General features: G+C 37.2%; 1 protein-coding gene across 1 annotated transcript; it reads right to left on the bottom strand.

Moving 5' to 3' along the window:
• Positions 1-707: 707 nt before the first annotated feature.
• LOC139742857 (receptor-transporting protein 4-like) lies at positions 708-27,885 on the bottom strand. Its single transcript, XM_071653373.1, has 4 exons — positions 25,806-27,885; positions 4,470-4,614; positions 2,358-2,561; positions 708-1,668 (listed from the first exon to the last, which is right to left on the bottom strand). Exons 1-4 carry the CDS (start codon positions 25,895-25,897, stop codon positions 1,441-1,443), a joined length of 669 nt encoding a protein of 222 aa, XP_071509474.1. The 5' UTR covers positions 25,898-27,885; the 3' UTR covers positions 708-1,440.

The raw sequence follows: 27,885 nt of genomic DNA, 5'->3' as shown, positions 1-27,885 counted from the left end.
ATATATGGTAAGATATTAACTTGATGTCTATCGGAATGTTAATGGTTGAAAAGAACCCATTATTGTCAGCAATGCTTATGTTCACTCAAACGTTGTCGTTTATGCACTTTATAGGCTTGGGGGAAAGGCACTTTGCGGAATACACACCCACATCCCTACCGATGAATAGTAGAGAGCTTTAGATTTTCGCGACGGCGACGTTCAGAGGAGAAAAAAAAGAACTGTTCTGAGCATGCGCAAAATCGCGTATCAAAAGAGACCTATTTATAGCTTGCGTGTTTTGAGTTTTCACTACGCGTCCTGGGCTTTTTTTACGTCCGCTCAATTCACGACGCAGAGAGCTACTTGCTGCACCGATCATATGGGGCGCTACTTTATTTTTTATAAGTTGCGTCCTCGCGTAATCTAAAGCTACTTTTCAACACGACGCAGGGAGAGAGGAGAACGTCCAACGTCGTCCCAAACATTCGCGTCACAAATCTAAAGCTCACTATTTTTAGGTTAATATGAAGAGTTTGATCCCAAAATGGCTTTAGTGCCTTTTTCAAATAATCCTAAGTCCGTCATCTGATAGATGATCAAAATAAAACCTTTCCAGTGGTACCCCACTTGTAACATAACCATGAATATTTCTGAAGTCATGATAAGAAATATCCTTTGTTTTCACATATTTTCGTTGTTTTTAATACATTTAAGCGTAAAAATTTCAATTTAACAATAATGGAGTTACCTCACTTTGCGATAAAACTCTTCGTGCGTTAACATTGTATGACTTGCGGCGCCATTTCCAGTAATGTTTCGCAATACAGGTCTACAGGACTGTAAAAGTTTCTCCTTTAACATAAAGTTGATCGCGATTGGCGTTTTGAATGGAACTTGATATTAAAGAGGGACGTACGTGATCCCACGCAATTGTTGCTATGTTGTGTCTCTTTAAACAAACATCATTTTCACAACAGCCAATGCACAACTCTAAATAATTATGTTAAGGCAAGAGGTAATAGACATCATTACAAAAAATATTTACAAAAATTGTCTCAAATATCTATACACATAGTGAAAGAACACGACTCATCAACTAACATGCTATTTAAAGAGTGAAATATCCTACACAAAATGTGAAAGTACGGAACCGAACCACCACACAGCGATTGATTGTATAAAGGCACAGCAGAGAAGGCCAGAAATGTACTTTGCGCAGCACATTGTACTTATTGTCCGGACGAATATAACTTAACAGGCACACTACGTCAACATGTTGGTAAGAGAACGTCTCACTTTTCCACGCCCTAAAACAAGTTTTACAAGTAGTTGTTACGCCTTCGACTCAGCCGTGACACATCCAGTAGAGGCGTGGCCTGTCGCTATCCTACATTCTTGGCGTACTAATCGCAGCCAGCTGTTACAGTCCTTCGCCAGTGCGGTAGTCATGTTGTGACGTCACGTTCTCGTCACCACCTTATGGACAGTCGTGTTGGGCGGGGCCGGGATGGCGTTGACCACGGCAACAGGCTGCTGCGTGATTTGCACCACTTTTCCTTGAGCTCTCGGCCGGCTGTCGCACTCGCCGTCCCTGCAGGCCTGACACAAGGTGGCATTGTGCTGCGTGCGCGGCTTACCGGCTCGGCGGTCGTACCGTATGGGCGGTTTGACAAAACCATAGTATGTCTGAAATGAAATACATAAAACTTCAAAATTAATTTTCTAATTCAATAATATTAGGAGATTAAAATATAAAGTCATTTCCAAATTGAAAAACCCAGTAACCATTTCCTTGATTTGTTCACATCCGATGTTACCCAATGATTATAACAATGATTTATACAAAACTCTTGAAAACACACGACTTGCCACGAAAGAATGCAGAGGGCACTCTGCATGAAACTGTTCGTAACAATGCATTGATTTTGATTTGGTTTAATGAAGATTTCTTCGTATATGCTGTCCGATTCATTTGGTTTTATAGAATGTGCTTAATTGGTCATTTGGAATACAGATTTCGCTCTGTAGGATGGTAAATGCTTTATCAGATAATTCTCCTGTTTGTAAACATCTGTGCCCCATTTCATAAAAAGTTGATATTATGATAGCAACTCTTGCTAGATTGGCAATTGTCATAGTAACAACAATAATCCAGCTTCCTAATTGGCTGTTGCTCTTGGAAGTTGCTATTCCAGAAAGAGTTGCCAAAATAACATCTTTTATGAAATTTGGCTCAGGTGTTTCGGGGCAACTTCTGCAGCATAGCTTTAGAGACGATTCTGTACACATGGAAAAGGGCATATTCGAATCAAATTGAATTGAATTGAATTGAATTGAATTAGGCAGTTTCTTTTCTTTTCTTAGTTTAATCTCACCTGTCCGATTCTGTTGTAAAGGTTGCACAGCACCTTGTTAACCTCTTCCGGGTACCACATGGCCGGCTCAAACATGCCGTTGTTGCATCGCTGGCACTGCTGTCCGTAGAGCTTGAACTGGACGTGGCCCTCGCAGTAAGGCACGTGAAAAAAATACCAGAAGACCACCCTCCCTTTCATCGACGTCCAGCCGTGACCGCAAGTCTGAAATGGGAAGAAGCAAGAATCATATCTCATTGTTATGGTATACATTAGGGAATATCATTACTAGATTCCCATGAAAAAATAAGGAAAGGGCGCGCACACACACAACACACTAACTGTACGGAAATGTAATGCATGTGATTACATCACAGATGTGATTATATAATGTAACGAAAATTGTTGAAAATAGTTATATTACTGTGTAATGCCATATTTGGCTTAACGAAATCGCTGAGGGTTAATTTATGTAACGGTAAAGAAGTACCATACAGAGAATAAATCAAATCGAATCAAATGAAATCAAAACTCGCCGAAGGTTAAGGTTAGGTTAACGAAAATCAGACGCATACTATACGTGACAATTTCGGCAACAGCCGAGGTATAACAATATCAAATTTGTAATGGCATGAATACGTCCCACTAGATCTGTTATGGTGGATGCTTTGCTTATGAAAACTGTATTCTTGTCATTTCTGACTTCTTGTATTGATTTTGAATTGATTTTAATTTATATCCACTTTGCATGTGTTCACAAGAATAATAACAAACATAACTGAGTTACAATGAATATGCCATAACAAGTTGTTTATTTGACGTACAAGAAATAATCAGAAAACATATTTTGGTAATATTATAATGAACATATGCAAACAATTGAAAAAAAACAGGAGTCATAAGACCCCAAAAGTTTGTGTGTGCGTGTGTGCGTGTGTGTCTGGGGGGGGGGGGGGGGGGGGGGGCTAAATGAAAAGCACAGCTCGTATTACTTAGGTCCCCGAAAAATGAATCGCATCATAATAAACAGTCAAGTATGTACTATGTTCGTTTTTTATATATAGGCCTACATATCCAAGCTGGACATTATGTATTATCACATTTTGATATTTTCTATGTTTTCTGCCATCGAGAAATACGAAAATGAATTTGAAATTGACAATTAAACACATAACAACGACAAAGTATGTACCAGAATGGTATATTAAAAAAAAAAACCTAAAACTGAAACTGTAAGTGAAGCTTCTCATGATGACACACAGATGGGATGAGAGGATACGAAACAGAAGTAGTAGAAAAAATTATCGTATTGACCACCACGAAGAACAAAATGAATGCATGTTCTTGGATGCAGTCATAATGTCATCTACGTATTGTTTAGGGCAGAACGTTTTACAGTCATTATTCAAATTACGTTGTAACCAAAGTTGATAGGGAGTATAGACATTTGAATGGAAGTTAAATCTTTACACACATGTGAAAAACGCTCATCATTAAAACGAAGTATGTGTACGTATAATGATAGCATGTGTTTTGCGTGTTCCGCGTCTGACACTTAGGTGCACCAAATAACTTGGGATTGTCTTTGATTTACAAAAATCAAAGATATATAACTGTATGCAAATGATCTGTGTGTTTGACCTTATTCGTTTCGCGTGTGGAGATAAATGGGTAAATAAGTGTGTGAATATTGCAAAGACAGGTACGGCTAGGGCTAACTCCCTGGCCTATGAATTTGTGTCTCTTCCGACTAAAGATCTAATAAAAACAACAACAACAAAACACACACCCACTCACACACACACACACACACACACACACACACACACACACATATATATATATATATATTATTCTCCAAGTTTTGATGGATTTATGAATATCCATGTTTATTACGCAATCGGTGAGATATCAAACTTATGTATTGTTTTTTTCTATTTGTTGTTGTTCTCGTTTTGCGCATGCATTAACTTGATCAGGTTTCTTCAATATTTGAACTATTACATTTCGGCTGTTTGATTAATAAATTGTTTGTTTAGTGTTATATCAATGAATGAAGTCGTAATGAATCCCAAGAAAAGAAAGTAATAATGATAATGATAAAAATTAAAGATGATTATATTAGTTCCGAACCTGACAGCAGAAACGGACTTTGGCACTGTCTTTGAAGCGGCGCCATCTTGGGCTTGGGCAGGTCTCTGTTGGGGTGAGATTCCAGATGTTCGGTAGGTAAGGGGCAAAAACCTTGGCGAATTCCCCGAACCAAATCTCGTCCATCCTGTGTGCACAGAGAAAATAAAAGAAATGCGGATAAGAAAAATATTGAAATCATGATTGGCTGTTGTTGATGTTTTTTGACAGATAAATCAGAAAAAAATAAGAACGGAAACAGCGTTTTCAAATTGAATCAATTCACAGCTATTGCAGAGAAAAGCGCCTGCGATTTAATTCCAACTTAGCGCTTCGATTTCTGTTTCAGTGCATAGCTATGAAGGCTTTTACGTCAGATAAACAAGCAACTGTTAACGTGTATGTATGTATGTAACAACCTCATCGTATCGCTCGAGATTGTTCTCATGTGCATTAGAGAACAGACATGTTCAACATTTCAGGGTTTACCTGAATTATATCAAAAATGCCATCAACACAAGAATATATCTTAAACCTTCCTAAATAGTGCCAGGAAATGTTGAGGGAGGGAGGGATTAAGGGACTGCTATTAAAAGGTGTGTTTTCTTTTTTGTTTTGCTTTGTTTTGTTTTTTTATTTTATTTTAGGAATGTTGAGTATGTGCATTTTTAAAAATAGCCGAATACATGACAACACGGAGAAACAAAGATGGTCGGTCCTGTACATGCAAAAGGGCAGTCTATCTTTGGATTGGGAACTCTGCCTTCGGAAGGGGATGGAGAAAAAGAAATTACCGTTTAATGAGTATGAATGGGAAAGGGCCATTTTAAAAGATCACATAAAAGTGATGCAGCGTGGTCAAAAAGAATTGACACCACAGAACTATGCTGCAACATGTTGATGAGAGTTAATGTAACATCATACATTAATAAAACCTACGTTCGACATATGCAACTACATTGTAAAGGTACGATCAAGAAATGAATGTGAACATAGATATTTATGGCTCGAGTGACCTTCAATTGAGGGCCAGACATTTTTGCTCTCCCAGTACATGTTAATTATTTTGTCTGAAATAAAATCATCACGTGTCGTGTGTCACGTGAGGTGCAGTGAGGATCGAGAACGTGCACAACCATGACAACGCTGTTTTCTTTTCAAGTCTGAGGAAAATAAGAGTAAAGTTCTCAGACCGTTTTGTAGTGTATACCCACATCATACATCGTCGCTAGGATTACAAAACTCTGTATCGCAAATTTTGATGAAAATCACCCGTTTGGATTCATTGTCAGTGTATCCTTTGTGTAAGTGATGTCCTGTCCAAATCTTAGCCGTCTATAGAAGATATGACTTTTTTGAGATACAAACTTTTGTCGCCCGACCAGCGACATGATTTTCTACATTTTAGCATTTTTACTTTTTTTTTCACGAACCCGTATTGACGCAAACATGCAAGCAAGTTTGATGCGTTAGAATCATTATCTTAGAATTCTCCCACAATATTGTGTACTTAAAATTTATTTGTTTTTGTGCAAGATCTGACAACGATAAAAAGTAAAAGCTGCTAGTTCATTACAAGATTGAAATGATTAGCATAAGGATGTGGTGCATTGATTTGCCTGTCAAATATCAAATTCATTAAATTGAAGATATATGTATCTCTACCGGTGAATACTAGACTTATATACAGATGCCGACATTATTGCCTTGTCCAATTTGCAATTTGCAAAGGTACAAAATGTAGTTACAACTTTAACTGCAATATAAAGAACTTATAAATTCCATTACTCTCATGTCGATTTATATCAGGTTTTGTTGGGTTTTTTTTTACATTCTCACTGTCTGATTCTATTTGCATCTGAATCGATGATAAAAGAGATTTACAAAGGCGTGTTTTCTTTTAAAAGATTGAAAATCCCTTCAGTCTGTCAAGATTTACAATTCACGTTTTCAATTAGGTATCTTAAAGTTTCTCTTTCACCACATTCTCTTTTTACTCTCTCTTTTTTCTTCTCCCTCTCCCTCTTTTTCTAGCAGCATCCAAATTAGATATGGCTATACAACAAGAACATACATAAAAAAACGAAGCATATGAGTGTCTCGAAATATAATAATACATGATATTATTTTCCCCTCCCCGTTCTTTCCCTTACATTCTTTGTTTCAAACGCTGCTACAGTTGCTTTTCATAATCAGGTGACCAAATTCCGTGACAATTTCAACGCACTTCTTTGTTGGTAATCATCATTTGAGTTCAAATCAGAAAATCCGTTTAAAAAAAGAGAAGAGAAAGAAAGAGAAATATATAGAAGATTTGTGTTATGTCCCCATACAGTATGAAGCGAGGATAAGCGATGAAAGTGTGTAGTGAAGTAAAAAGCAGGTGTAGCGATAGCAGTCAAGGATCAAACTACTGACAACACCGGCCATATATATATAGGTGATACCGAAAGCGAAAGTGTATCGATGGAAAATGCGATAATCATCGTTCATTATCGAGCACTAAAACTGCAATTTTAAGAGAGATTACATTCCGTCAAGCATATCATGCCGTCATGAACACTACCAGGCGATGAATTATGCTTGATAGTGTTGGTGCTATTTTTGTTTGTTTGTTCTAATGTCAATTAGGGACACGTTTATTGTTATCACAGTATCGTCCCCGATTTAATCGCACTTTCAGCGCTATTGTAGGCAGGCTCTAAACAGCCATCATTCTCCATGCAGCACAAATGCTGAGGGATGAAGGAAACTACCTTGCGCATTTGGAAAACCCCTTATAGGATATTGAAACTTGTATTGCATTCATATAACGCTTTTACAAGGGGGAATTACATGAGGTTTAACTTTCGAAGAGCAAGGTGACCCCGAAGAATCACATACATTGACTCACCCACAGCAACGAGTCAGTATGACAAAAAGAACGTCCGATGTTGATAAGTTGGTGTTTTCATTATTACTCATCCATGTCAGCATGCAGCCACCATTTTCTTTTTTAAACAGAACGTACTGGGGCATAATTGATGTCGATCTGCAACACACTTCATCAACTCTCGGAGGAGGGCATGCATACCCTCAAGACCATCCGTCTTTTCTTTGATGAGAACAACATTAAAGTGTGACAAAACTCCGGAAACTAAACGGTTTTGTCCCGTTTCCTTATCTTTATATGTTTTCTTATGATATGGTAATTCTTTTTTTCATTTGAGCTTTTGATGGTCGGCCATATCCCATTCCTCATTTTGGTGACAAAATTCCAAAATGCCTTTAAACATGTAAATTTCTAATAGATCAGTAAATTGGTAACACATTTCTGAAGATTTAATGTAATGTTTCATATTCAGCTGACTCCTTTTTTCTATATAAGATTTTCGACTTTTGACAGATTTGATGAATTTGGACCAAATTTCCGTTTCTCCAAACTCGGCTTACGCAGTGCGCTCAAAGTTGCCAATTTGTAGAGAACGAAATCTTAATTTTTACAATACAATTATTCAAGAACTTGGTAGGCTGAATGGGAGCTTATGAATGTATTCAGCAAAAACCAGTACCTTTTCCTGAATATATTATTCACATTAAACAAAAAGAAATAATATATCAATCAAGGGTATAGATTGGTCCAACAGGAGGGAGTTAACCATTCCTTCCTCGTGGTTATAGTCCTATTAAAGGGGCATTCCAGGCGATTTTCGTAATTTCACATCATGTAGTACATAAATCGACAGCTCCATTCATGGATATGTGGAATTTATTGTGGTACTTGAGCAGAGAAACAATACTCTGAAAAATCTTAAACGAATTACACTGAACAGTGTTGATGACATAGGAGGTTCACATATTTCAGAAAATGTAGCAGTGTTATTCCATTACAATACCACTTGCTTCACAAGACTTTAGTTCACCTGTGTAAAATGTATGCATGCCATCTTCTTTTGTTCTGCTTCCTTGAGCCCCAACTCATGCATTCTCATGGTGAGGCTGCCTTGTCATCATCTTTGTTCATCGCAATTTGTTGTAAATTTTGAAAACATTTTTATCCCTCAACCCAGTCACTATAAATTCTGAAACTCTGTACTCGATGTATCTAATTTATAGTTGTTCAAAGTGATGCAAAAGTCTGAAAATCATCCAGAGGTCTCCTTAATAATACTTCATTGAAAGTAAAGAGCAATGCAGTTTATCACAGTCATTTTCCATCTTGGTATCATCTTTCAAGGACATTCTAGAATTATTGTCAACATCACAAATTCCAGAACAATGTCACGTAAAGTCATTTCCATGGTACACTGTATTCTCATATCAACATGAAGATATTATTGTCACACATGAGTATTATGATCATAAGGATTATCGTTATCATCTTCAACAAAATCATCGTTATCAGTGAGCAGCATCACCTGCCTTTCTGATGTTTTCTTCTAATTATTATTTTCTTCTTCTTCTTCGTCTGTATAATTCGTCCTAATTTAGCGAGTGTTTTCATTGATTTCAAGACAGTAGTCTTGACCGGGTCTTTAGTGACAGGTCACCTCTACATCATGACGGTTTATGAGGTGCCTCTCTTTTGGAAAGCTTCTCCCGACACGTCTCAACGCATCACAACCTGTTACTTTCGGGACGTATCTCTAACTGCTTTTTTTTTTTCATTCGAGGAAACCCCTGGTCACATGTGTTCGGAAGCCTGGAAAGGTAGGTGTTTATTACCTTATCAGGAAATTTAGCGAGAGATTTTCTGAGCTACAGGGAATCTAGCCTGAACATCTCCATGTTTTCGTTTTCCCCTCTTCTCTGTCCCTTACTCTGTTTTTTTTTTTTTTCTTCAGTTCTTTCTTCCTGGTAATGACGAATTATATCATATAGATCAAAAATTTAAATAGCTGTATTATATTTTGTGGAAAAAAGGCTTTGTAAAAAAAGTGAGAAAAAAAGTGCGTTTTAGACGTTTTAAAGATATGGTAACTATTACCGTTGAATTTACTTTCTTTTAATGTTGGTTACAATTGAGGAACATCGAGAAAAAGCTTTCAACTTCATAGTAGAAAGAAACAAAAAGAAAAGCGGCGGACCTAAGTTGTGTATATATACTTATCTTTGATAGTACCCTCACCCTCTCTCTCTCTCTCTCTCTCTTTCTCTCTCTCTCTGTTCATTATGGATGTATTCATATAGCACGTAGTGTATGTAACATTCTTTTCTTTTAAGGAACTGCCACTTCTGCTCTCCCCCCCCCCCCCCCCTTCCTCGATATGTCCTACAGAGCCGCTGCTGTCAGTCACATGTCCAGGCAAGAGCGAGTCAGTCAGTCAGTCATCAAATGGACTGTTTTCTAATTTTAATTTCCCCAGTTCAGGCTTAATAGCCGGTGCCTCGACAACTTTGCGCCGGGGCGAGAGCAAGAACATCCAAAATAGCTCTGTCGACGGGCCGATATCATCGGCGCGGTCTAAATATAATGCATGATCTTTTGGCACGGGGGCTGGGCTCTCAGCTGCGATATATAGACTGCGTGTGAAAGCATCCTCCTGAACACTTACTCAGTACTGCAATTGATTGTACCATCTCGGTGTGCAAAAGTAGTAGCATGTTTAGTCATAACTCATCACACACGATAGCAACGACTCACACACTTTGTTATGATACATGCACACGCGTAACCACAACAACAACATCAACAACAGAACTATCGAAAGCAAACACAGCACATGAATATCAGGCTGTTAGTATGTCTGTGTGTGTGTTTGTGTGTCCAGTTCTCTGTTGTTTGTTTGTGATTGTATTAACAGACAGCTGTGTTGATTTTACTGCCAAAAACAAAAATCATACATAACAGAAGTGACGTGGCACATTCACGCACAAATACACACGAAACACATGCAGCATGAAGTGCACGAAACGAGCATACCTCGACTCTATAAACCGTGCAAACGTATCTTAATGGAGACCTCCGGATGATTTTCAGATTTTTACATTTGAACAACTATAAATTACTTATACTGAGGACAGAGTTTCAGAATTTGTGACAATTGGGATGAAGAATAAGAATATTTTCAAAATTTAGAACAAATTGCAATGAACAAGGATGATGACATGGCAGAGTCACCATATGAATGCATGAGTTGGGGCTCAAGGAAGCAGAACAAAAGAAGAAGGCATGCATAGATTATACACAGGTGAACTCGCAAGCAAGCGGTATTGTAATGGAATTACACTGCTACATTTCTGAAATATGTGAACCTCCTATGTCATCATCCTTGTTCAGTGTACTTTTTCAAAGGTTTTTCAAAATATTTTTTTTTCTGTTCAAGAACCACAATAAATTCCACAAATCTATACATGGTGCTGTGGATTTATGTACTACATGTTGTGAAATTATGAAAATCGTCTGGAATGTCCCTTTAAGTCTTGCTTCGACCCTAAACTCCATCTGATGTATCAAAACAGGCTTTAATAGGAGAAATCACTTTCAGATAGAGATAAGCCTCTTGTAACAGATGTCACAGTAAAATACATAATGAAGTGAAACAGGATATGTTCTTGATGAATCATTCGCATGAGAAACCCTCCTGCAAGAAGAGGTTACTTTCAAACAATACAAATTGATTTAAGGCTTTCCTTACAAGAAAGCCGCCTTGTGTTTGTTAATGTGCGTCCGTATGTGTGCATGTATGTGTGTATTTCTCTGTCTGTCTTTCTTTTTTTTTCTTACTACCGCTTAGGGAAATTTGTTTTTGTTGGTTTTTTTTTCATTTATATTTTTTTCTCTATGAGGGTACTGCATTCTACAAGCTCTGCTTTTTAGCAGTCCCCTCCATTTCCAGCAATATTGTTTATGCATTTACCACAGTGACGTAATAATTACTTGTATCTCTGTTGATAATTTACCTGTATCTCTTTTACAATGTTATTCTGTTCATCGCATTGTGGTACTGATTTCCTGACATCTATGCATACGAGTGTTTCATTGCATTTCTAATTATTTGTTTGTTGGAAATGAGATAAATCAACTTGAACTTGAACTTGAACAACTTGAAGGCTTCACAAACAAAGATCTCGATGAAGGAGAAAATGCAAAAAAAAAATGCCTTCCTTTTTCATTCCCCCATTGCACCCTTTCTTTAGTCTACAAGCTACACTTAAATGATATGTGTCTTTGGCACAGTTTTTCTCTTACATTTCATTATACCCACTTTGCATTATAATGTCTTGGCAGTTGTGCTATAACAAACCAGCTTTGACAAAAACGACAGATCTGTGGGGACAGTGTTTACGAAATGCTGCAAAAATTAAGAAAAAAAAAACCCCGGTAACTTCGATTCATGTTAGAGGTTCAATGCCTCATTTCGTTAATGTTTTATTTGTATAGTCTTATCGCTCCAATGACTGTGACAAAATATCGCCTCTTTTGCTCGTCACAGTAGTAACATTTCTGTAGGCGTTTTATTATGTATAGATAAATACATAAATCATATAAAAGGACGTTATACATAAGGATCCATTTGTCTACGAGAGAGTAAAAAGGACTGGGTGCTGTGATAGGTGTGTCTGTGCGTTTGCATTACACATTTAACACTGCTTTAGATTTGAATACGCAAGAAATACGTATACGTTCCTTCCCTTCAAGGTCACTCGTGTATACTGAACGTGCACTTACTTTGTCGAATTACAAGGTATAAGCAATTGTGCATAAATGGTCACGTTATACATCCTTTGTTTCCGACAATTTAATTAATAACATTAAGCAGCCAACGGACGTGATGAGGGATAAGATTCAATGCTTCCCCAATGAATAGAAACCACGAGAAATGACACATAACACCTTGACTGAATTTGTTTCATTGCTTACAGTTGTAACCACATAACATTATCAACCAACAACCATATGACTTCATCTGCTCGAAGTATATTCCAATATGGACAATTTGATAAACTAACTTATTTCCTAAGAGATTTTGAGATTACATCTGATTTTTTTTTGCATTTTTTATTTATTTACCTATTTATTTATTTATTTATTTATTTATTTATTTATTCATTCATTTATTCGTTTATTCATTCATTTATTCTCTATCTATCTATCCATTTATCTATCTATCTATCTATCTATCTATTCATTCATATTCATTTTTGTACAGGAACCAAACGGTTCCCATAGATAATTAATGCCTTCCATTTACGAAAGATACTTAGTCTAGCAGAGAAAAATCAAGATAACCTTACTTCTGGCTTTTCATGTAAATGATGATACTAACATCATCTAAAAGCGGGAAAAAAAGAACTACAGTCCACAGGAGCAATTCACGAAGAACTGGAGGTCCTACAAGGAGACGCCTCATCAGAAAGTTTCTAAAGAGTTTAGTGTCTGTCATCATTAAATCTTCATGATTACCTTTATCCGGAGTATCAATAATGTTGCCTTCAAAAGCAAAGAGAGCGAGAGTAAAACGCACAGAAAAAATAACAGAGGGAGACTGAAGTATTCAGAATATTGTATGTCCAACTTTGTCATATCCTCAAGGAGAAGATCGTGGTAATCAACAGCACATGCGTAATTTCTGTGACAACAATAAAGCTACATCTACACCAAATGTTTTGTAGGAGTTGAAAACGTCTGTTTCCCCGATCAAAATAATTCATAAATACGTTAATTTGCATATTTATGCATTTTCACAACAATCTTTGCATAACTTTATAGCATAAAACCAGTACAGATGATGTCAATAATCATAATGATACTAATTGTAATAATAATGATAATGATAATAATAATGCTAAATAACACTTTATATATATATATATATATATATATATATATATATATATAAACACTGACGTTTCGAAATGCATTTATACAGAATAAATATTAAACTAAAACAAAAGATAACGACAAAAAGAGATAGATAAATTGATATGAAGAGCTTGCTTCCAAAAGGCGCTAAATCCATCATTTTCAGTGGATTCAGCGCCTTTTGGTAACAAGCTCTTCATAGATAGATAGATAGATAGATAGATAGCTAGATAGAACGAACAAGAGCGGGAGAAAAGAGAAGATGGTGATAATCTTTGGCTCTTTTTTTCCTCTCTCTCTCTTTTCTAGCTCCCCTTTGAATCGTCATGTGGCAACGTTTCGCATATATTAGGGCCTATTTACGTGCCACGTCCCGAAACAACCTTGAGTATTGGAAGTTTAAATCTATAGGAGCAATACACAACACGTGCAATGATCGGCAATGACTATCGCATTCAGTAGTTAAGTACCAGACTGGAAGTGCACATACTCCTCACCAGACAATGACTCAACACTTAAATCAGCTTTTGGAAGAACTTTTTCTTTTCATTCAGTGTTTCCCTTCGATATATATAGGGTTCCCTTGACTTATTGCAAAAATTAATAAAACACAGGAAAAAAAGAAATCAGACAAACAAACAGAAACGATGTCTCTCTCTGTCCAACGAATGTGCATGTTGACCTTTTGTGTGTTTGTGTATGTGGTTAACCATAGTTTTAATACGCCATTGTTGTTGAACAAAATATCGGTAGTTTTCAAGCCTTCCTGCCCTTCAACAAAGGAGGTGATATACGCGTCCAGTATACCTCTTTGATTCAACTTCACATAAAATCATGTAATTATATACCTTTTCTATATATTTGCAGTTGTTTTGACATGCAATTCAAATTTTGATGTATTTTTCGCGATTTTAACAAGATTTCATGCTTGTTAGAAATACGAAAATGATAAATGGGAATGCCAGCTGAACATAACTCAATGGCAACTTATTTACAATTCAAGAAAGAAATATTTCTGAGGAAAAAACAACAAATACTGGCTGTGTCCAGGATGGATGTTGAACTGAATGGAGCTTTTATTCAGTGCAAACGAGGTGAACCAACTGTCATTCCATTTTCTATACCGTAATCAGAGGATTCGAAACGATTTTTGTTTCATTGACGCTTACATCGATCACTAAAGGTGGTGGGAAATATCTCAAAATAAAGATTGAATCATCCTTACAGGAAAAAACGCAGCTATAGTGGCAGTGTTGTTGTCATTATTATCAAGCTGTTGAATTGGTTTATCTGAAACAGAGTTGACCCAATGGAGAAAGCTAATAAGTAGATCCTGAGGATACCCCTTGCCCTGGCGTAACCATTCTCCAAGTTTCTTGTCTTTTCGACAGGAAAGCATCGCTGAGCTTTCACGCACAGGTGTGGCCGTGTTCGCGCAAGGCATTGACATACATGAACACCATGGCGCGCGGTTGTCAGCGCATTTCCGGTAGCGGGGACGCGCCTGACCCCACCCGTGCAAGCTTGAATGGTATGCAAAAACACCTCCATACACTAACAGCTACGCAGCAGCACAGCGGCAAGGTGTTTCATCAGCCACGCCGAGCGCTGAGAGCATGCCGAAGCCATCCCCCTGCCGATAACAAGTACACGGCCGTCCGGTAACAAGAAAATTGGCAGCGAATTAGCTGGCGGAGGTGGCAAGCAAGAGGATAATTTTCTCTCGAGCGCACCTCATGTGCACCGGCTAGGGCCGGTGAGTCACCCGACGGCCAATAGCCTAGCGTAGGGAGAGGAACGGGGCGAACAGCACGGCTCAGCCCCTCTGACTGTTAAGAGTGAAAACAGAAAATATATTATGAGAAACTTAAATCAATTAAGGAGTTATTACTTATATACACGATTAAAGAAATTTATCAATCAATGGATATATTCATTCAAAAAATAGTTATAGCACTCGTAACGAACCATAATGAATCATTGATCCTTCAAAAATAGGCTAAAATAACGTTGCCGAATCTAAGATTAAAGTAAGAGTGTCACACTCGTCAAGTTGTTCAGTCAATCCTGATGTTTATGTTAAAACCTTACATTTGCTTTTTACCCACCCCCCCCCCCCCATTTTCTATTGATAACAAGATTCCACATTAGGAAAAACAAATTACTTTGTTAGTTCTATGAACTCATTATACTATTATTAATATAGGCCTACATTTATACATGTGCGTACATACACGAAGAGTTGAATGCAAAAACTGTCAAACGTCATGCAAGTGTGGGATGCTATGATTTTGTTTTAGATGGGAATTCATGTTTTGAATTTTTACTTTGTTTCATATTTTATGTAAGTGGTTTCTAACTATCTTGCCAAGAGTAAAAATCTGCATCCTCACCTCAACCAAAATTGCCCCATCCCTTTAAAATCATCATCAAGCTGAGAAAATTGAATCTTTTTAATGATTTTGCACTCCTTATTGTACATAAGAATTAATCTTTTTAAAAGAAATCATTATAATTATCACATTTAAAAATCACATTGTGACAATGTTTTTTTTTAAGTAGCTTTAATCTCAAATATTTCTTATTGAGCAAAATGAATACTAAAATACAGGCCCAATCTGTTTTCTTTTTTCTTCTTTCCTTGCATTCAAACTCTTTACTTTTTAAAATGCATACAATTACATGTAAAAGTCCTACCTTAAATAAACGTATTTTGGAAAATAGCAAAGAGAATATTATGCTATGTTAACTACCATTTGACATTTTCAAAATCTGTTCATGGTAAGTATTTGAATTCGATTTTCTTTTCTGTGAATATACAATGCGTGTGTGTGTCCTTATTACACACACTATATTACAAACCCAACTGGTAAAAGTACTATACCATATAAGATCCATACAGTCCGTTTTAAGATAAAAGACATGTATAAAGGCAAAATAAGTGTGCCAAACATTTCCACCAATCATTGTCATTGACTTGATCATCCTTGCCAGACCTCAGATTCGGGCCGTGAATTCCAGTACAGTTGAACATTACTCCGAAACGAAAAGAATAAAATTATCGAGCACAACGATGAAAAATAGATCAAAATCGAATGAAAAACAAGGAAATCATGGCATTTCAAACTTTCGCTAATTTTTCAGGTACCATTTCGTGAACAGACATTATAGATATTCAAATAGGTAAGTGATGATTTCATCCGTTCACAACTTGCCAAAGAGTTTGTACATGAAATTGTGAAATTCCCAGTTTTTCTTTCAAGGGAAACTTGTGCCCAGTCTCAAATTCTGATGTATATCATAACTGACCATTATTCTGAAGGTATTCAACCAGGAAAAACATCACGTTTTACACTTTGATATCATAAACATTGAATTTTCGTCATTCTTTTCAACACGATCAATGGAAAATTGTGAGGTGATGATACCACTCGCTCACTCATTCACATGATAGAATTCATTTCAACTGCACGAGAACTGTTCTACAGAAATTAGCGAAACCTCGCATTTCGTAACTTCCCTAATCTTTTTTTTTATGCGATTTTGATCATATACTCACTGTTGTACGTGTAAGGTTTCACTCTTTCTTATTAGACTAACTTATGGCTGGACTGGAATTCCTGTTTAGTATAATCATGGGTGTCAAGCTTTTAATCATAATGAGTACAGGGGTAAGGCGACCATGCAACGTTGGCTACACTGGTACACTTGGTACACTACGCCTAAGGTGCCTTTAATCCGCTCACAGGCATATGAGTTATACCACAGTTAGTACATAGATAGTGAACTATAGGTAAGTTTTGGCGGGGAACACGGGTCGTCTGTATGTAGGTGAGTAAGCGTGTCCCGTGCTTTTGGACGGAGAGAACACAAATGTGACTCATACTCAACTATCCAGCGTGCATCAAGGATAGAAGTTGTGCAAAGCCGTCACATTCGAGGTCACAGGACGCGTTATCTCTAAAATGTTGCCGAGTATGTTTCATCATTCTTCTCTTTTATGTAGATGTTCCTCTAATCTACACGATGAGCACCATTCACTGTACGTCACAATACCTAAATGCTAACTACTATCTCTGCATGGAGAACAATGCAACAGCAGGATGATGTGCATTTAACAAAATATCTCAAAGGCAATGCAGAATATACGTACTGAGGAATCCCCCCCCCCTTAATGCAGAATATACGTACTGAGGAATCCCCCCCCCCTTAAATAAAGAAATACAAGGGAAGAAGCTATCAGGGGCATTTAACGAAATGAGCTTTGAAAAGAGGAAGACCACATAAACCTGCTAAGAATTAATGTTGCTAACAAGAGACACTTATTTGATATTCTATTTTGATATGACAAGTAGAACGCTGAGAAGGAAGCAAATATTCCCCCTCTGGTACTATTATTATACCACTTTTACCATTAATACTTATCATAAAGTTTGTTGGTATTAATACAGGATAGCTTTATCAGAGTCTTATGTTGTGACGAATATCTCTATAAGAACCACTAATTTCTTTGTTTTCATACACCGTATTGTCGGTGTTGTTGCTGTTTGTTTCATTTTCATGTCTTCATGGCAAAATCTTTTAATTTGACAAATCATAGTGCTTGTTTCAAACACATAAATTGTGTATACAAATAATTTTTTTTGAAATGGGAGTAAATCTATCTCACAAACTATTTATACTAAAATTGTATTTTTATTAGCATTCTTATTATCATTATTATGATGACTAGTTTTTTTTTTCTTTTTATTGTTCCATATTCCACATTTCAACAAATACATAAAACATAAACATCACAAAACAAAAGCATAATTGTCAAGTACAGCTAATAAGACAATAAAGCATGTGAAATATGAGGAATCTACATTGAAGCATTGCTTGTAGGGTGTAGATTCCCAGATGCGGATGTGAGATTATTTCTTACTTGGTATGTGTAATGAAAGGAATGACAATTTGTAAATTGGAGAAATATAAACGCCGAAAAGTAAAAAAGAAAAAGAAAAAACAAAGAAAACAATGTCCACGGCACAAGACTTCTTGAGAGTTGCGTGATCACCCGAGCGAGGTACCAGTCAGATGCAATGTATAGCGGAGATACCAAATGTGTACAAAGGAAGTGTGTGTACAAAGGAAGTTGTGTACAAAGGAAGTACAAAGGAAGTTGAAAATAAAGTTGAACTTCAACTTGATCTTGAAGTTCAGGAGATAATACAGAAATCGCGTAAAACTAGTAAAACTACTACTGCAGTAAAATTAGTAAAACTAGTAAAACTACTACACTAATCGTATACTACTACTACTATGATGATGATGATGATGATGATTATTAGTATTAGTATTAGTATTAGTATTAGTATTAGTATTAGTATAAGTATTAGTATTATTATTATTATTATCATTATTATTATTATTATTATTATTATTATTATTATTATTATTATTATTATTATTATTATTATTATCATTATAGATGATAACAACTATAAGTGAGTATGGTTTTCCCCCGAGACATATAATCATTTAAGGCTGTGATTTAGTAATTACAGAATTCAGTGAGCATCATTTTTCAGTTGTTTGCTGTTCACACTTTATTGGTGAGATGTGCTCTCCTGTTAACGCCTTAACAGTCAACAATATCAACTGATCACCATATACGTGCATAAACAAGAAGTCGCATGGTTTCATTTTGAGAGATTAAACGTGTATGATTTTTTTTTGTATCCTCAGCTAAATTTAGAAACTAAACATACAAGAAAGTATGTTAACTATGTGTATACTGTATCTCCAAACATGGCTCTTTTTCCCCTGTAGTCAAACCAACCAATCGCGCATACAGTAAAATAGTTAGTCAAACACAATAAAGACACGATCCGGTATGCACAGCACTAAAATAAGGATTCCATTAACTGCTGGCCGAGAAACTGCATAGTATGTGAAAAAAGGGGGAGACCTCATGTAGGGATGACAACACAAAAAGTAACATAAACCTCTAGACTCAACATGCTGACGCAAAAATGATGAAAACAATAACTATATTTCCTCTACCATAAATTGTAAAAGCCTCTGAGCGGTGTTGGTTGAGAAAGGTGATCATTAAAGCGACACAGAAAACGTACCATTTTGCATTACTAATATTGTATGAAATCAACATTACATTACATGTCTTGAAAAGAGTTAGCATTTCGAATTTGAACATGTTGAATAAGGAGATTGTTCCAAAAGTACGCAACTGCGTAAGGAAAAGAATGTTGACCTCATCAATAGTTTATACGAATGAATACAAGACCGTGTATGTATGTGTACTTTAAAAAAAGAAAAAGAAAAGAAAAGTACAAAGCATAGACGTACATTCACCGCCGTACATACACAGTCATCCTCTGTGTGTGAAGGAACGGACGCTGTTTTTACGTCACCTCTAAAGGAAGTCCAACCTGTTATTTCCAGGCCTTTTAATACACAACCGAAACAGAAAATTCCCCCTCTTCTGCCAATAATTATGGTATCATACATTTTTTTTTAATACGTAATAATTTCAGATGTGCGCGTATATGTGTGTGTGTGTGGTTTTTTTTTGTGTGTGTCTATTTGTGTAGGTTCCATCGTATTTCTCTAGAATGTTTACTTAGATTTAGCCTCTGATATGGGATATATTATTGTACAAATATGTAACATACTCCGTGTTGATACTGAATTGCACATCTTTACCTGTTGTTGTATCTAATGCATTTTTCATTAGCAAATGCTAAAATGATTATGGAATTGAAATAAAAATACGTCAGAAAACATACAAGGTAAACATAAGAAAGTAATTTCATGAATGTGCGCTAAACAGAGGAAACAGTGAAAGTATAGTTTTAAGAAAATAAGTAAAATGCTGAGAACCATCATCACAAACAAACCTTGTCCAGAAGGTTGGCCCCAGGTAATGTTGCAACGTTGACTATCATAAACTAATCCTCTCTCCATTCAAGGTCAATCAAAGTAAAGTAATTTTTTTAAAGGATAGTATAGTATTGATTGAGATGAGAATTCAACTGTCAATTTTTTGCGAGATACTTGGAAACCACTTATGAAATGTTATATAGCATACAATTCTAAGAGATATTCAAAGCTTGTTTGATGATGCTATTGGTTTTTAAGTAGGTTTAAGATATCCAAAACAAAGTGAAACAAAGCAAATACTAGTAAAAGGTGACTCCCACCTTTTATTAGGATCGTGCTGTTTGGGATATCTCAGCCATTTCAAAACTAAGTTTCATCAAATAAACGTTGAACTCCTCATGGAATCACACGCGTTTTCATATTTCAGAAGAGGTTGCTCATTATCTCACCAAGAAAAGTTAGACACCTAAAGCCAGGTCTCAACCAAAACTGTACCATCCCTGTAAGTTTGATATTAAGAGCAAGACTCCTTCTTCTTCTTCTTTGTATTTTTAAGAGGTTGTCACCTTTGTTAAGTCTTCGTCAATCCACTAAAATTAGATATCTAAATGCTATATCCGCCTGCATTTAATTGAATCAATGAATTTATTCACCCATAAGATGCTGACTCTGATTTTCATATATTTTTTTCCTCAAATGTTAAATTTGGACATTTGTCATGATGCCGTGACATCGTGTGTCCACATACCTTTCGTTATAAACAAAGGTGATGCCGTGAGCTAGAACCGAATTCGTGCCCCGCCCAGTGACGTACTCTGAAAACAGAACGACTTTAAAAGATATTATTTCCTCCTTACGTTTTCCATAAACAGAGCTGAATTGTTACTATACAATACAGAAAAAGGAACAATGATATCGCATCTGCGCACAATACTAAATATAATATTTAAAAATGGTCACGAAAATAGGCCCATTCATCCGTTATCCGTTTATCACTATATTCATTATTACATCGGTTGGTAAGTTGACCAATAGCTGAGCATCAAAGCAAAATGACGTCATTTTCTCAAGGATTTGCGCGGGTTTCTGTCATGGGAATCCCCATCTAGTTTCCCTGTGTCATGTATTTTCCGATACTTCCGGGTTTCGACCAATGCGAGAGAAGGAGGCATTTACTGAAGTTTGTTTATCATATTAAACAGAGCACTCCTGTTTCCCTAAATCGACATCAACAGAAGACTCGGTATGTTTGAAACGTGTACGTTACACACGGCACATCGAATAGTGCTTGCAACTTGAACATTGTAAGATTTGCTTAAAATTGTATTTTTCTTTACTTCAAAGTAATTACGGTTTGAATAACGATGATGTATACTTGTATTTACCATGTTTTGAGTGATCCATGTATTACAAGCCTAGCTTTTTAGTGGTCCACTCTCTTTCCATACCTACTTCATTGTTATCCTTCAAAGCATGTATAGGCGTTCTTATAGTTATACTCCTTATTATCATATCTATAATATACTATGCGATTCACTTCACTTTTTGCTCTGTATTTCTTTTTCCTTGCTTGATATCAATTAAACAATGTGATTATTTTAGGCGTGCCTTACAATATAGTACATTCCATTTTGTTTCACTCCTTGCTTGATGGAAAAAAATAGAAACTGAATTGAACTGATGAAATTGAATTAAGTGCAGGACTGGGCCGAAAGGGACATTAAGGTGCCGTGTATTAAAAAGGCGTGACCATTGCTAGTTTTAATGCGTTTGTATCACGTATTATAGTCGAAGCAAAGCATCGGTACCATCTTTCACACACGTGTGCACACACACACACACACACAAACACACAAACACACGCCACACACAATAATTATGATAATATTGGGAGAAACTGAATGTATACAGAAAAGAATTTGTGTGTATGTGTGTGTGTATGTCCCAATTGCCTATGTGTTGAATCCTAAGTATTAAATGTAGAACGACACGAGCCATATTTTCACCTTCAAAACTTGATATGTATGTATGTTTATACATATATCCATTTAGAATAACTTTGTTTATGTCTATTATGAGTACCTTATATACTCGGCTTGTACATATCCATGCATGCCTCCTCATATCCGCCAGGATAAAAGATTTGGGAATGTTTGCGTCCCCTTTAGTTGAATAAAGACATAATTCTATCAAACAATTTACGTATGTAACAAAAATCGACTATTCCACTCGAATTATATTCCAAGTCTGATGCTTTCTTCATACATTGTTTTACTTGCGAGTCAAAGATTACATCGTCAGAAATGTACACGAAATATTAATCTTATTTTTACGAGTATACTTAACTATTCCTGTTCTCACAGAATTACTCAGGTAATTCCTTCCACTACAACACAACGATGTGCTCACAGATGTATTATTGCTTTTGAAACTTATCGTGTCCATTATGTGACAGGGCAAACATAGTTGATGTTTTATTTTTGGTTAAGTTTAGTTGCTTATATTTCTATACTTTTGTCTCTGGGGACAAATTAACAGACGCATAATATAGTATACCTAGAAATTAGAAGAAACAAATCAATATAGGTATCGAACATTCCTTAACAAGAGTGCCCACAGCCAATACTGAGTAAATTGTAATGCGCATCATTATGTTTGGTGGCTGTGTATAAAACAGACACCAATGGTCTGATGGTTGGCATTTCGTCATCTTAACAAGGAAAAGATGGACGTACATGTCTGGAAATTGGAGTAACATTATTTTCTATTCTAGTTGAGCAATGAAAAAAAGAAGGAAATCTCAAGACATTATAGGCGCGCTGGTTTGGTAGATATTTTATGAGACGCACTTTCAAAAGAGAAAACAGAAGAACGAAAACAGAAGAACGATATATATATATATATATATATATATATATATATATATATATGAAAGTCTGAATAATTTCAAGGCTAAAACAGATTGGTTGTGTTTATTATTATTATCTACCATCCTTACTTCTACTTCTTTACTGCTTTTATTTCTTTCATCTTTACTGCAGTAATCATATTTTATATTGTTCCTAGAGTATTGACTACGCGACAGATTTCCGTAATTGGATATTCGATTCGTTGTTTTTTTTTTTCATTTCCAACACATATGATTGCAACATTTGAATACACATACTAAAAATACAAAAATGAAAAAATGGAGAAAAAAAAACTATGAACAGTAATACAATTTTGTAACTTTCAAGACAAATACAGACAAATATGGTTGAAAATTTTTTAATTGAAATCTTAGTAAATTTTGCTCTTCGTATAATTTTGTTTCATATTGGTATTTTTTCATACGTCAAAGCGATAAATAAATGAATATGCTGGAACTGTCCACCAAGTCGTTATAATGTATAGACAGGTGGAGGTTCAGTGATCAAATCAAATCAAAAAGACAAAAGGTGTGATGATGATTATTTTCATCCAAAATTGTAATAAATGTTATCATGGCTAACGTTTTCAAAATCGTCTGCAATATCATCATTGGTATCACCATTAACTCTACAATGCAGGGTGCGTGCATGCAACCATAATCAGGATTACCGGGACTTATGCGCACACTTCTTTGACATATGTGACGTCCTATGGATTTTAACGCCGTACTCTCACTGCATTACTCATCAAAATTGATAAATCCCAACCGACAAGCGTCCTTTTGAACTTACTAAGTGTCCAGCAACTGCTGTCATACTTGGCCTAATTTTTATAAATATCCCAAACACTATAAAAACTAATAGGACACACGGGACGGGGGGGGGGGGGGGGGGGGGTGGGGCAAGTCGAATAAAGCTACTCTGCAGGCCATGCTTGCCCCTCTCTATTTAGAGTTCATAGGATCTCTAATTCATGATGACGTCACACTGGTCAATTTTTGTCGGGTAACCTGGGAAGGCATAGGGTGACTAATCATATGGATTATTGCCGCGCGCTGAAGGCAGGAAAACCACGATTATGCCAACAAGGCTGTGTGGGGTTACGTGCTATATCACCGCTGCCACCTTGGTATTGATATGAGAGCTCATTTCGTACAGGTGGATGGATGGTATAATATGGTCGTTACCATCTCTCTTTTTCCTCATGCATGTCATGGTGGGAGAGACCCTCTTGTTGAACTCAAAGAACCGGTTGCGTGAACTCTGTAAAAGTACAAGCCCTATATACTTCTATTCCGTTCGTTGCAGGTGTTTGCGGGAGGAAGGTGCATACGGATGTCTGCCGGTTGTTGCGCGCCGATCTGTGGCGTAGATGAGGACCGATGTTTGGTTGGGAGAACTCGCCGCTTTACATGCTGTCTTCACTTTGAGCTGGTTCAGCGTCTCCAGTCGGACGCTGGACAGCTTATAATGTTCAGACGGTAGAATGCCTTGATCTATAATCCTGATCTAGTCCTTATCTAAATCCATAATGAATTATCTGTATTAGATCCAGGATCCTGGTATATTCTGGTACTCTATATGTTTCTATATGTTGATATATATATATATATATATATATATATATATATATATATATACATATTCATATCTATATTACGTTAAGCATATGTATAATATCTGTCTGTAAATATATATAACATCAGATAACGTAAATAGACTTATTTCACCAAACTAATTTTATTTATTCTCATCATGTTGACCAGCTATAGCCTATTATTCCAAGATCAATGAAAACTCATAATTTCCAACAGTTTTTACACAGGTCATGGCGATTACTTAAAAAAGAATAATGAATTGAGTGTATGACCCAATGCAGAGACTGGTTGTTTGTCCTGTGGCAGTGTCTATATGAGCAAAGAAATGAGCTGATCAACAGTGATGATATTAGGCTGTAGGGTTCATTCAGTTTAGTACTTTCAACAAAGACGTGAGGCTGTAAGAGACATACAATTACATGCTTCACCGGCACCGACGTTTGGATGTCTTAACACATGATATCGGAGGAGACGAGACATGAGACAATGTCAACAAAAGTCGCAATTCCACACCCGGATATGGTACGACAATCTGCTCGTCAATAATGTCTCAGTATCGGCACATCATCTGCATGCTACAGGAAGTATGAAAACAAGCAAACTTCCTGCGCATACTTAAATCAATATTTCCCCCGTTTAAATTTGTATGACAGGGTGATTTGTTGCGGAGGCTCAGACAAGCGTCTACCAATCTTCAGCTGTACAACTTCATTAACGCTTCGACTTTAATACCACTCTTTAACTTCTCGTGGCGCAACGAGTAATAACATGGCAAACACAGTACACAACAAATAAAACGTACGGGGCTGTGTATAGATCATGACTAAGAAAAACTGGCATACTGAACATTGCGAACAACTGTGAATAGCAATATTGGGGTGAGCCACATGTTGTCTCGTAATGACGGCATGAAACCGTACCAACATTAGTCACATGATGTTGTATACTTGTGAAACATTCAACTCCCTCTCGCAAACTTAATACTTTCTTTCCACTGGAAAGAAATGAAGAGTATTATTAATTTACATAGGCACATGCACTTGCGGAAGGATGTTTCCCCGTTTCTTCCCCAGTCAAACAGCCCACTGGAACCACTTATACAGCTGCCTCGTGTCTCAATCCCCTGATCACTTTAGGAGAATGAAGAGAAAACGGGAGAACCTACCTATCGGCATAGAACATCGGGCCGGTGCCAACGGGACATCCCTGGCCTGCGATGGGCTCCAAGCAGTGGCTATAATCCGGTACATATTCCATGTCTGCTTGGGGTGAGCAAAGTTGTCGCTCTCTCGTCTGTTTTTCCCTCTCAAGAGAAAGTCCAATACTTCAGTCCCACCGTTTTCCTTCTTCCCCTTTCTTACGGTACGCGTGTTTTTAACGAGTCAACAACTTTTTCAAGTGAAAGTAATGGTCACTTTTCCAGCCGTTCCTTACAAGGAATTATAACGCCGCTGTGTATCCATTCTCAGAATGGATACAGAAGAAGACGGAGAAAGGAGACGCGAACGCAAGGGGGAAGTGAACGTTACATTGACCTCGATTCAGAACAGAGAGAAATAAGTGTGGGATTTTATTGTCAATTACGTTTCGTTGTTTCTCGGCCGAATTGCTCAGTGTTGCCATAGTGAGTTCCAGATGAGAGAAAGCGGTAGAATACTCATTACACAAGAAACATCTTCATGACAGACAGGTTACTCCATCGGCAGATTCTCTCCCTGCAGAGCCTCCTACAATGTTGGCGAACGATGACCGAACCCGACTCCTCTGTTTAAGACGAAGATTTCACACACACTAACAGCTGATCATCAAGAGTAAAGTACAATACGTACAGGTGGTGTTACGCCACAGGAGTTTTGATGACACCCTGACGAACGGAATCTTGGTTCATGAGAATCTCACGCACAGGTCACCTGTGATTTGATTTGTTTCTTTAATTCCCGCCAGAACAAAGCCACTTTTCTCGAATCATTGTCAATTTTCTCCACAGACCGTAGTTACCCCAGGGGTATACAGTATTGCCACTCAGTTAGCAGGATGAATCTGGAGAGGGGGTTTGCTGCACCCTCGTAATCACGGCGATGAGTCCAAAGTGGAAAGATGTCGATTTTCGGGGAGAAAATTCGGGAATAATTTGCCCAAGCAGATTTGATTTCCAACGTCCGAGTAAAGGTTGATATTGAGTCTCGGTCGCAGTAAATTGGAACACTGTATACGGCCAATATAGGCCTGGTGTTAGCGAGAAATCAAAGATTTCCGTTTGTACGTGTCCACTTTAGCTCAGCTATGAGGTGACTAACACAGTTACTGCTTTTCTACCCCCTCCCTGCTACCCCTTCCCGACTATCCCGGCTCTTACCCCCTCCCCTTCCTCTCATTTTCTCTCTCCCTTTCTCTCTTCCTCTCTCTCCCTATCTCTCTCTCTCTCTCTCTCTTCGATCGTTCGCCTATAAATAGACCCTGGAAATCTTACACACATTCTACGGAGGTTACAACGCTGAACGCGCGATATAAATAGACTGAACATAAGTGTCTTCGTACTTTCATTTTTTTTTTTTTTTTTTGCAATCAGGCGTGTGTGAAAGAGGAGGGGAAGTACACTAGCGAGCTGCACAGAAGCTTTTTTAATGGTCGACTCCACCTCGTGAGTCAAGTTCATTTATTTTGTGATACTAAATGATTCATTGGAGGACAGCACACGAAACCCTTGATCCATCCCATGATGAGAAATGATGGCCAGAGATTAGAGGAAGGATGAAGACGAAGCAAAACATGGGAGCACGTAGCATTATAGCAGCGAGAGAGAGGGGAAAAAACATAAGGGGAAAAAGAGAAAATCGAGGGAATTTTAGAGGGTAATTTGTTGGAAGATATGACGCCATGTTTGATGGATAGTTTGAAGCTGTGACGAGTGTCATCAGCTGTGCGGATGTGTCTCGTAAGCGTTGCGGGAGCGCAAGGGTGCTTCTGACGGCACTGCACCCCCTTTAGCGTCGTCGGGCCCTCCGTGCTCGGAGGCGTGCTCAAGCCATCTAACGAGGCGACCTCCAGCCTAACAGATCATGATCGTTGATATCATTCAGTCCTTACTACAAAGCCCCATCACAGAATGACTAAAACAAGGCTGGATTCGTTCCCGCAGCACAACAATCAACTTTACTGCACAACAAAAAACAAAAGGCCAATTGCAGGGAAGGCACAAAGAGCATAGAAAGTTTGTGTATCTCACACGAGGAGGGGTGGGTTAA

Source organism: Diadema antillarum, unplaced genomic scaffold, assembly GCF_040938485.1.
Source record: "Diadema antillarum isolate AM-2024a unplaced genomic scaffold, OU_Dant_1.0 seq00001027_RagTag, whole genome shotgun sequence".
Classification (NCBI taxonomy): Eukaryota; Metazoa; Echinodermata; class Echinoidea; order Diadematoida; family Diadematidae; genus Diadema; species Diadema antillarum.
This window is presented reverse-complemented; position numbering and strand designations above follow the sequence as displayed.

Excerpts from the sequence above, each read along its gene's own strand:
- LOC139742857 (XM_071653373.1), bottom strand. The coding sequence starts at position 25,897 with ATGGAATATGTACCGGATTATAGCCACTGCTTGGAGCCCATCGCAGGC. Across the intron at positions 4,615-25,805 it reads CCGATGTTCTATGCCGATAG|GATGGACGAGATTTGGTTCG; the intron begins GTAGGTTCTCCC and ends CTGTGCACACAG. Across the intron at positions 2,562-4,469 it reads AAGTCCGTTTCTGCTGTCAG|ACTTGCGGTCACGGCTGGAC; the intron begins GTTCGGAACTAA and ends TTCCCATTTCAG.